General features: G+C 36.4%; 1 protein-coding gene across 1 annotated transcript in view; it reads left to right on the top strand.

Annotated features, from left to right (window-relative positions):
- The window catches only part of LOC150087390 (uncharacterized), a 208,233-nt gene that overhangs the window by 145,218 nt on the left and 50,473 nt on the right, over positions 1 to 12,542 (top strand). The window contains exon 12 of the mRNA XM_090372039.1: positions 9,202 to 9,266. Coding sequence (XP_090228165.1) covers positions 9,202 to 9,266 — 65 coding nt within the window. The remainder of the gene's footprint in view (positions 1 to 9,201; positions 9,267 to 12,542) is intronic.

The following is a 12,542-nucleotide window of genomic DNA, read 5'->3' as shown; positions in this document are numbered from 1 at the left end:
AACCCAATATAGATTGTAAAGGTTTTTGTGAAAGACAATATTGTGAATCTTCCTGTGTGTTCAGTAAAAAAAATTTCAGGTTTTTAACCATATTCTTCTTTACAGATGGCACTGAATGTGTGAAAGGTAAACGAAGATGGTGACTGTTGAGAGAATCATTGAGTACCTTCATTTAAAGGGAACGTTACCAAAACAAATTTATGAAGACATGCAACAAACATTAGGGGACTCTTGTCCTTATGCCATGGTCAAAAGCTGGATTGCAGAATTTAAGCCTGGGTAAGACAGTATTGAAGATGACCTTGCAGTGGGAGGCCTGTTACCATATCAACCTGCAAATGTGGATGCCATTTTTGACCAGATCGTGCAAGACCACAGAATTACACTGAATTACGTTGAGACAACATTCAACATCTCCTATAAGTGAACTCACGATATTGTGGTGAATGTTTTAGGAATGAAGATTTTTTTTCCCCGAGGTGTATCCCTAAAGCACTGAATGTAGATCAGAAGAAGAAATGAGTGAGGTGTTTGTCATGAGATTGTGCAGCATTTTGAATCTAATGAAGTTCAGTTTTGGGAAGCAGTATGTCACAATGGACATAACATGAGTGCACCATTTGATCCTGAAACAAAAGAACAATGGAAACAGTGGAAGCATCCCTCTTCTCTCCCCCTTCTAAAAAAAGTTTTTAGATTGCAAAAGTCATCTGGGAAAGTCGTGACATCTTGTCTTCTGAGATACCAGGAAGGAGTGATCGTGGTTGATTTCCTGGAATGAAGTGAGACTATCAATGTAGAGTATTATTCTAAACTACTGAGACAGTTCCATGAGGATTTGAAGCTCAAGAGGTACGAGAAATTGTCCAGAGGGGTTATCTTGCATCAATACAATGCACTGATGTACAACGTTTGTGACTTAGGCAACACTACATGACTGTGGGTTTGAGCTATTACCGCATCTGCCCTACTCCACTGATTTGGCTCGATCAGATTATCTTCTATTTCCAAATCTCAAAAAGGACTTGAAAGGATAGAAATTTAACAGTATGACAGTGCTGTGATGGATGCAGTCAACAACCAGTTTGAGTAAAAATCTTCTGCATTTTATTTGAGCAGGTTATGAAAGCTAGTAGAAGATTGTGCCAGAAAGTGTGTTGACTTAAGGGGAACTGTGTTGAAAAATAAATGGGTTTTCACAACTTTTCAACCTCACCTCATGTATATCATCTCTCTCTCTCTCTCTCTCTCTCTCTCTCTCTCTCTCTCTCTCTCTCTCACATGCACACAGATTAACATGCTTTGGTTACCTTATTTTTCATATTAATTAATTTTCATAAATTCAAGCATAGGGCAACTCACATATTTATATATTTGCAATATTTGGTATGGGAGTTTTAATCCTTTATTTCTAAAAATAACATGAAAGTTGTTAGAAAAATAAGTACTTCTGTTTCTAGAAAAACTTAATGACAAGCAGAATAATCTGTCACTCTGGTCACTTCTTGACATACACTCATTCAGTTATTTCAGAAATGCTTCAATCTGTGCTGCATAAACTTTGAAGCAGGTTCAGAACAACTTGAATGCCATTGACTTCTTCATTACTACAGAACTTATATTATCCTTGAGCCACCCCAAACAGATGGTAATCACAAGGCAATACATGTAAAGAATACAGGTTGGTTCAAGACCTCCTTTCCCATTTATGACAGACAGTCACATGAGCATAACTGTGTAAAGAAGCACCCCAGTATGCCTCCCCCTTGCTAAATTTCAGTTGAGAATGGATGCTGTTTACCAACATTGATACCACAACAAAAACAAGTGTCACATATGGTAATGTGACAATTAATTGGGATCATTAGCATTAGTTGAGCCATATGATGCAAGAAAGCAAGCTTATACAGCATTAGTCAAAAAAAAAAAAAAAACCCCTTACCATTTCACCCATCTGGTCACTCCAAATGTTTGTTTAGTTCAACCCTAAATTTGTTTAAGCTATCAACTTCCACAACAACAGATGGAAGTCTGTTCCAGTAATCAACTACCCGCTGGCTAAAGGCAAACTTCCACACATCTATTCTACAATTGTCTTTCCTTAATTTGAATCTAGCCCCCTTGGGTTCTTAATCTGAGCAAGCAGCAGTATCCCATCAGCATTGAGCCTGCTCAAACCATTCAAAGCCTTATACACCTCGATCAGATTGCGTTGCAAGTGCCTAGTCTCCATCTGCTGCAACTTGCAAAACTTGAGCCTTTCTTCGTAAGCGCACCCCTTTGTTCCTCTCACCAATTTTGTTGCCCTTCTCTGTACTCGTTCCAACAACTCAAAATCCTTCCTAAAATGAGTCCTCCAGACCTGTACACCGTACTCTAGGTGTGGCCTGACCACTGATTTATACAAAGGGATAATCACCTCCTTGTCTCTGCTAGCAAAATTCCAATATATCATTGACAAAACTCCATGACCTGCTCTGGCAGCCCATCTGCACTGCTCAAAAGAACAAAACAATTTATTAATTTATTAAATTGGATTATGGACCTGGGACACTACTAGTTATAGCAGAAATACCCTGCAACCCTAATGAAATATAGACAAGTGTATTGAGTAGGGTTGCTGGCCTGTCAAGTGTAATTACAATGGAATAAATTAAGAACACCTGCATTACTAGCTTTTCTTCTTGTGAAAGAAAGAAAATTTTTTGCAGTACACTTTAAAACATTTGTTAGTCATTTATGGCTGATGTGCAAGGAGGCATTAGCTTTAGCATCTATTGTTAAAAAATAAATAAATAAATAAAAAATAGCAATGCTGCTTCAATTTCAGGATGGTTGTTTTTCACGAAACCTGTATACACATTATTGTTAAACCAAAAGGTGTGATGTTTCGTGTGCATATTATAAACAGAGTGATTTTGTTTCAAAAAATATACAAATTTTTTGAATTATTTGGTATTTCTACAGTTTTTTTTTTTTTTTTTTTTTTTTTTTTAGACATCAATTATCAAGCTGGTAATATTACAATGAATATAAATAAGGGCTTGAAGTGATTTAAACCTTCATGATATTAAAAGTACGAGACCGGCGGATTTACTTAACAAGTATAGGCCATTGTTAAAAAAAAAAAAAAAAAAAAAGCCGTGAATTAGGGTTGAACTGAAAGTGTCTGCAATTCTGCTAGGACATGATAGGAGGGTGTATATGATGAGAGCCTTGTTGATCAATTTTGCCCAGGAAAGATTGTGCAAGGCTCAAAGGGTAGAATTTTTTTCAGCCTGATCTGTACATATTTGCTGATGCTATCAAGGCAGTGTTAGGTGGGTCGGAAAACTGCTTGCTTGGGAGGATACAAGGAGTAATAGATTAACAGTAGCCGCTGGCAGAGGTAAAAGTGATTCTTGCACTGCTTCTATTGGAATGAGCAGCAGCCTGGAAAACAAGATGCAGGATATTTCAGAGACTGCTGGGAGTCATTGCGGTACAAGTAAACACATGGGTTGAGTTAGGGTAGCTAAGAATAGAAATAGGTGCATGTATAGTTGCGTGTACACCAATGCTAGGAGTTTGGTAAATAAATTTGATGAATTTGAGGTGTTGGTCAAAACATCAAAGGTAGATATTGTTCGGATATCAGAGATGTGGTGTCACATAGATATAAGCAATGCAGAACTGGAATTTGGGGAGTACAATGTGTACAGAAAGGATATACAGGATAGGAAGGGAGGAGGGGTTATGCTATTAGTTAAGAAACATATAAAATCGAAGGAAGTGCAGCCAGATGACATCGATGGACAGCGCAGTGTCAAGTCGGCTATTAGTTAAGAAACATATAAAATTGAAGGAAGTGCAGCCAGATGACATCGATGGACAGCGCAGTGTCAAGTCGGTTTGGTGTGACATGAGCACTGGGAAATCAAAATTGAGAGTAGGAGTGTGTTATAGGCCTAATGACTCTGATGAGTATAATAAGAAACTGTACAGGGAAATAAGAGTGGGCCAGTAAATCAGAGTTTCTTAGAATGAGGGATTTTAATTTCCCAGATATTGACTGGAATTTGTTGGTTGGTCATTCACACACTAGCAAAGCTTTTGTGGATTTGTTGGATGATTGTTTTCTACATCAGCATGTTAGGGAAGCAACTAGAGGGAGTAATACTCTTGATCTGATTATCAGTAGTGATTCTTCATGCATTAAGAATCTGCGGGTAAAGGAACCACTAGGTGGCAGTGATCACAGTGTGCTGAAGTGGGATTTATTCAAAGAGGTAACTACCATCAGGGGTAAAAGGAAGGGTTTTTGCTTTGGTAAAGGCGACTATGGTGATCTGAAACAGTATTTAAACTCTATACAGTGGAACCAACTGATGATGTTACCAACAGCAAATTCAAAATGGGAGGTATTCAAAGAATTAATCTCGGAAGCTACTAGGCTTTACATACCAACTAAAAAATATTGTTCATGGTTTAGGCCTATATGGATCTCATATGAACTAATGAGACATGTGGCAGAGAAGAAAAATGCATGGGATATATATAAATTAATGGGTGACATGGAAGCCTTTGATAAATATAAGCTGGTCTGTAACCAAGTCACAAAGGAGGTTAGGCAGGCAAAGGCAGATTATGAGAAATCTTTAGCAAAGGATAGAAAGAAAAACAGCAAAGGGTTCTTTACCTATGTAAACTCTAGAAGGAAAGGGATGAATCAGATTGGTCCACTTGATATTGATGGTTCAACTGTTGATGATCCTGCTCAGGTGGCAAACAAACTAAATGAGTATTTTGCATCTAAATTCACACATGAGGATTTATTCAGGGTGGGGAATGCCAGAGGTGAGTTAAACTCTGGCAGTGAGATGATTTTGTAATAACTGAGAGGAAAGTGGTGGAGAAATTGTTGAAGATAAACATAAAAAAGACACCCGGGGTGGATGGGATCTATCCAGTTATATTAAAGGAGGTAGCAAAGGAAGTAAGCAAACCCTTAGCCATAATTAGGAGAGCTTCCTTGGACTCGGAGGAGGTACCCATGGACTGGAGATGTGCAAATGTGACCCAGCTCACAAAGGAGAATCAAAGGGTGACACAAGTAATTATACACCTGTTAGTTTAACTTCTGTTCCAGGAAAATTAATGGAGGCACAGGTTAAAGAAGCACTGCAAGATCATCTAGACAAAACTTCAATTGTAGGTCGGACACAGCATGGTTTTGTTAAGGGAAAGTCTTGTCTGACCAATTTGATTGGATACTATGATGTGGGCACAAAGAAACTGGATGCAGGGAATAACTTTGATATCATATATTTGGATTTTATAAAGGCTTTGATACTGTTGCACATGGAAGACTGCTTCACAAATTGGAGCAGTGTAGCAAATTGCTGCTATGGATAAAGGGATGGTTGAGTGGGAGAAGACAGAGAGTGGTAATCAATGGACACTGCTCTTTGTGGACTAATGTTATTGGTGGAGTACCTCAGTGTTGTTGGGTCCATTGTTGTTTTCTGTATTTATAAATGATATTGATGATGGTATATCAGGCTTAATGTCCAAGTTTGCAGACTATGCGAAGGTTGGCAGGGTTGTAAAGGACACTAATGACAGTATGCTGTTGCAACAGGATCTAGAAGAGTTGAGCTGAGAGGTGGCAAATGAAGTTTAACATTGACAAATTTAAAGTTCTACATATGGGAAGCAGTAACCCCAGAGTAACATATCAACTCTGTGGTGCTACATTGACAGTGGTAGAGAATGAAAAAGACCTGGGGGTAATTGTGCAGGCAGATATGAAGTTTTCTGAGCAGTGCAGACGGTCTGCAACAGTATCTTATTGTCTTGTCAATGATATACAGGAATTTTTCTAGCAGGGATAAGGTGGTGATTATCCCCTTGTCTAAGGCAATGGTCAGGCCACACCTTGAGTGCTGTTTACAGGTCTGGAGGCCTCATTTTAAGAAGGATGTAGAGCTTTTGGAATGAGTACAGAGAAGTTCAACAAGATTAGTGAATGGAATGAAGGGTTGCTCTTATGAAGAAAGGCTTAAATTTTGTAGATTACCGTGTCTGGAGACTAGGTATACCTGCGAGGTGAACTGATTGGGGTGTATGAATGGCTTGAGCATGCTCATTGCTGATGGGATTCTTCCTCTTGCTCAGAATAATCACCTGAGAGGGCATAAATTCAAATTGAGGAAAGATGGTTGTAGGATAGATGTGCAGAAGTTTTTCTTTAGCCAGCAGGTGGTTGATTGGTGGAACAGACTTCCATCTTTTGTTGTGGAAGTTGATAGCCTAAATAAATTTAGGGCTGAGCTGGACAGGTATTTGGAATGAATGGAGGTGTGAAATGGGAGCAGTTTTTTTTTTTTTTTGGCTGATGCTGCATAAACTTGCTTTTTTGCATCATATGCCTCTGCTAATGCTAATATCAGAAAGAGTTAATTTGATGGAGTACAACATACCCACCAGAAGCAATTTAGCAATTTATGCTTTAGGTAGAGAAAGAAGTATTGTTTCTCTACCTGATATCTAAATATAAATCATTTTTGTATAATAGTGAAGGAAATTATATGGAAATTCCCATTTTAAAGTCTCTTATTAAGGATAATTAACTATTAGTAAATATGGAGTATTTGCAATTGGTTTAGTAAAATCCCAGGGGCTCACATCTGGTGAGTATGGGCTTCGCAAACCCAGGATCCTGAGCTGGATATCATCTTTCTTTTTCTTGGTGTTTCCTTTCTACTTCTATCTCTCAGGGGTAACTCAGGGAATTTTTTTTTGGCTAGTGCAGCATAAGCTGCAGGCTTCCTTTGCACCATATGGCTAATAATATGGCCTTTTTTAGTACAGGTGATGTCATCTAATTTTAGTAAAATTTTGTAGCATTCATTTTTTTTTTTTTTTTTTTTTTTGCCAATAACTGAAAAAAATGAGACCAAGAATACTAACAAAAAAAAAATTCTCTATAGCATTAGTAGAGGCATATGATGCAAGAAAGCAAGCTTATGCAGCATCAGCCAAAAAAAAAAAAAAAAAAAACCTTCCACTTCACCCCTCCGTTCGTTCGAAATACCTGTCCAGCTGAGCCCTAAATTTATTTAGGCTATCAACTTCCACGACAACGGATGGAAGTCTGTTCCACCAACCAACCACCCACTGGCTAAAGGCAAATTTCCACACGTCTATCCTACATCTGTCTTTCCTCAATTTGAATTTATGCCCTCTCAGGTGATTATTCTCAGCAAGAGTAAGAATCCCATCAGCATTGAGCATGCTCAAACCATTCAAGGCTTTATACACCTCTATCAGATCACCTCGCTGGTGCCTAGTCTCCAGACACTGTAATTTGCAAAACTTAAGCCTTTCTTCGTACGAGCACCCCTTTGTTCCATTCACTAATCTTGTTGCCCTTCTCTGTACTCGTTCCAGCAGCTCTACATCCTTCTTGAAATGAGGCCTCCAGACCTGTATACAGTACTCAAGGTGTGGCCTTACCATTACCTTATACAAGGGAATAATCATCTCCTTATCCCTGCTAGAAAAATTCCTGTATATCATTGACAAGACACCATGAGCTAATCTTGCAGCCCGTCTACACTGCTCAGAGAACTTCATATCTGCCTGCACAATTATTCCCAGTTACACAGCTATAGTTGCACAGTCACTACATTTGACACAATGTTCAAATGGCACTGCAAGTGATGTGCTATTATGTGCATATGTGTTCAAAAGCACCCAAAAAGTGCTGTGCTATACTGCATGTGGGCGATCAGTAAACAAGTGCTGTAAAAGTAAGGACACATCAAATTAACAGTTGCCCAGTTCTCTCAAAGCACTGATCGAATTCTGGGCTCTAAACAAAAGCCAAGCATTGCTGCTAATGAGCAGCAATGCTTGGCTTTTGTTTATAGCTTAGTACACAGTTTTATTTGTTTTTTTTGCTTGTGTTGAAGTTAGTTTATGTATGTGGAATGAACTTTTGAGGATTTTTCTGATTTACAGTTGAGCCCGAAATAAGTGTTTGCTTTTAGCTGTGAACTCCAGACATTGTTTTCGACCATTATTTATGGTCGAAAAAAGAATGTATGGCATGTTGTTTCTCAATATTCCAAAAATTGCAGCACATTGAATGCATTCTCACAAATATAGGTGGAAGCAAATTTCTAGAAATTTCCCATTGTGATATTGTGCCTGTACCCTGTCACAAAAGTGCACAGCATATTGTTAGCTATTGTGCTAGTAAATTTGTAAATCGTTCTAGTTGTTGATTGTCAGAACAAACTTCCGTCTGGTGTTGTGCAAGTGGGCAGTTAGAATAAATTTGAAAGCAGAATTAGACACATTTATTAGAGGGGATGCACAGGTGATCTAGAAATTTCTGTTTTTTGGCTGATACTATATAAGCTTGCTTCCTTTCATAATTTTCAAATACTAATACTAAATTGGTTATGATAAAATAGTTGCAACGAAGTTTAAACTCTTCTGGTCCAAGAATGTCCTAAGTATAAATGGGAACTTATTTTACCACATAGCAGTATCATATGTGATACTTATATGATAATTAGTCCTGATTAATCATTCAGCATATTTGTTCAGTTTAGTCATAATGGTTTGTTGCATATTAACATGCTCAAAATTACTATAATCACAGCTGTTGTTGAAATTTTTCAGCTATTTGTACACAGTACTGTCATGGAAAGCATTATTCATTGTACTATTGCACTAATCTTCTATAAATTTCAGATAGTTTTCCTCATTGAAAACCTGATAATATAATACTATGCAAAAAAAATTGCCTGCTGCCATCTTGGATTTACCCATACTCCTTTGTGCTGCATCACTTCCATGGATTTACCATAACACTTGTGCTAGAGTAATGTAGCACAAAAGAGTATGGATAAATCCAAGTACTGCTCCCACACACCAAATTTTGTGTTTATAGCATATTTGCTATTTATGAGTATAGTGCAAAGTGCACAGACTTTGAACTAAGCTCATAATTTTTCATTTTAAAAGCAGTTGCAATTTCTTTTGGTATACTTCCATTTAGAAATGAGATGATAGTTTTATTGATTGGTGGAAATATTAATTAGATAGATCAATACAATTTGAAATAATTACTGCTATGCTTCTAGATAAAAAAAAAAAAAAAAAAAAAAAAAAAAAATTGCATTATCTATATAATTTCTTTTGCTGTAGATCTCTTATTGCCTTAATTGGAGGAGGAAAAAAACCATTACCTCCTCAAGTTCCAAAAAAAGAAAGTAAGTAATAGTTTTCTTATTTACAAATTTTGATGAATTTTTAATTGCATGTATTCTTACACAATGCATACATTTTAATTGCTTCATCATAAAATCTCTAAATTTAATTTATTTTTATACTAGTATGTGACTAAGTATGGATAGAAATGACAAAATTCAGATTTCAATGGATATCTAATCATGACAATAATACATCTGATCAGTATGAAAATTAAAAAAAAAAAAAAAAAATGTAATATACATATTGGCTAATAGCATTTCAAGTGGTTTCAAGCAGTTTCAGTTAGCAAATATTTGTAAAGTAACAAGTTAACGTATGAAACATTGAGTCACTGTGTACACCTGAAACTTTCAGTTATTTGTATTGATCTAGAAATTTTCAATATGGTACACACATGTAATTAATATTAATTAACATAATGATTAATGTTAGTATAGCATTAAAAGCTATATGAGATAGGAGCCTTTCAATTTACAAACTCAAATACTAGACTTTAGTAACCTTTGCTTGCATCAGCATATCCCCAGTGCATTCATTCTTTTAAAATAGAATGAATGAGAATGACATACTTTTAATATTTATGTATTTAACATACAGTATATTTTACAGACATGTATGATACAATACAGTAAAGAGGTGTTTTTTTTTTTTTTAAGATTAGTGTTGCTACTATATTTTCTTAATGATTTGTTCATCAACAAGAAGATTAAAGACATGAAAATCCACCACATCATAAATGATAGGAATAATAATTTAAGTATTTATTCAGTGCTATTTAAAAATTTAGTAGGTTCATTCAGTACTATTTAAAAATTTAGTAGGTACAGTATTATTTAACAGTTGTATTTAATGTGAGGCATTGAGCTGGTTCTATCTAAGCACAGACAAATACTTTTCCTGATATTTATTATTTGGTACAGTATGTACATTGTTATAATGGATTAGATAGTATGAACCAGAGCTGTAATGCTCATTACGTTCTACTTTACGTTAATATCAATAATTATAAAATAATATAGTACCTCGAAGTTTGCCTCAATATAGTACGTAGAACACTTCCGTATGATACTCTCCTGAAATTAAAACAGAAAAATCGAAAAACTTACATTAGAGTAACAAATAGTTTAAAAAATAATTAAAACCCAATTTAACACAATAAAACTCAATTTAACGCAATTAAAAATCAATTTATTGCAATTAAAAATAAGAAAATTACTTAAAAGAATCTAGTGAAAAAATTTCAAAACTATTTTCCTTCTTGAAGCTGACAACGCTTTTCGACCATATGTCGTGATCACAGGAATGAAAATTCCTGATGATTTTCATTCCTGTGATCATGACATACGGTCAAAGCATTGTCGGCTTTGGGAAGGAAAATCGTTTCACAATTTTTTCGTTAGATTCTTTTAAGTAATTTTCTTATTTTTAATTGTGTTAAATTGGTTTTTAATTATTTTTTAAACTATTTGTTACTCTAATGTAAGTTTTTTTTATTTTTCCGTTTTAATTTCTGGAGAGTATCATACGGAAGTGTTCTACATACTATATTGAGGTAAAATTCTCTTATTATTTTACAATTGTTATAATGGAGAATTTTGAGGACAAAAAGTGCATAAAATAATAAATTGAGTCTGACCTTTGCCAGATTTCATAATCAAAACTTACTGATACTTATATCACAACATGACATATCAGTATCCTGCACTTTGTTTTTATTATTACTTAATGCTCTATTGGAATATATAAATAAAATGCAATGTATGCAGTAAATAAAAATGCATAAATTGTTTCTTTGGCCATTCTAATACTAACTATACTAAAAAAAAAAAAAAAAAAAGCATGGAGTACACAACCTCCTGTTATGGTGTATACGCATGGGAAAAGCAATCGATTTATGAATTCTCAGGAATGCACGTATTCATTAATTGGAATGCCACTATTTATTTTCATTGCACACAATTACATAATTAACAGTGCTTAATTTATTCAATTTGTTTAGTTTATTAATTACATTAAGTGCAAGTTTAAATGTATCATATGATCCTTTGCCTGTGGAACTTCTGTTCCAGGAAAATTAATGGAGGCACTAGTTAAAGAAGCACTGCAGGATCATTTAGACAAGACTTCAGCTATAGCTCGGACACAGCATGGTTTTGTTAAGGGGAAGTCATGCCTGACCAATTTGATTGGATACTATGATGCAGTCACAAAGGAACTGGATGCAGGGAATAACTTTGATATTATATACTTGGATCTTAGAAAGGCTTTTGATACTATTGCACATGGAAGACTGCTGCACAAATTGGAGCAGTGTGGCATTGGAGGCAAATTGCTGCTGTGGATAAAGGGGTGGCTGAGGGGGAGAAGACAGAGTGGTAATCAATGGACACTGCTCTTCGTGGACTAATGTTATTAGTGGAGTCCCTCAGGGCTCAGTGTTGGGTCCATTGTTTTCTGTATTCATAAATGATATTGATGAGGGTATATCAAGCTTAATGTCGAAGTTTGCAGATGATACAAAGGTAGGCAGGGTTGTCAAGGACACTACTGACACTATGCTGCTGCAACAGGATCTGGAAAGGTTGAGCAGATGGGCTGAGAGGTGGAAAATGAAGTTTAACATTGACAAATGTAAAGTACTACACATGGGAAACAGCAACCCCAGAGCAACGTATCAACTCTGTGGTACTACACTGACAGTGGTAGAGAATGAAAGGGGACCTGGGGGTGGTTGTGCAGGCAGATATGAAGTTCTCTGAGCAGTGCAGACAGGCTGCAAGAGTAGCTCATGGTGTATTGTCAATGATATATAGGAATTTTTCTGGCAGGGATAAGGAGGTGATTATTCCCTTGTATAAGGCAATGGTCAGGCCACACCTAGAATACTGTATACAGGTCTGGAGGCCTCATTTCAAGAAGGATGTAGAGCTGCTAGAACGAGTACAGAGAAGGGCAACAAAGGGGTGCTCTTACGAAAGAAGTGAATGGAGCAAAGGGGTGCTCTTACGAAGAAAGGCTTAAGTTATGCAAATTACAGTGTCTGGAGACTAGGCACCAGCGAGGTGATCTGATAGAGGTGTATAAGGCCTTGAATGGTTTGAGCATGCTCAACGCTGATGGGATTCTTCCTCTCGCTCAGAATAATCACCTGAGAGGGCATAAATTCAAATTGAGGAAAGACAGATGTAGGATAGACGTGCGGAAATTAGCCTTTAGCCGGCGGGTGGTTGGTTGGTGGAACAGACTTCCATCCCTTGTCGTGGAAGTTGATAGCC

This window comes from Mastigoproctus giganteus, chromosome 4 (assembly GCF_048544385.1).
Source record: "Mastigoproctus giganteus isolate SK-2022 chromosome 4, ASM4854438v1, whole genome shotgun sequence".
In the NCBI taxonomy this organism is placed as follows: domain Eukaryota; kingdom Metazoa; phylum Arthropoda; class Arachnida; order Uropygi; family Thelyphonidae; genus Mastigoproctus; species Mastigoproctus giganteus.
This window is presented reverse-complemented; position numbering and strand designations above follow the sequence as displayed.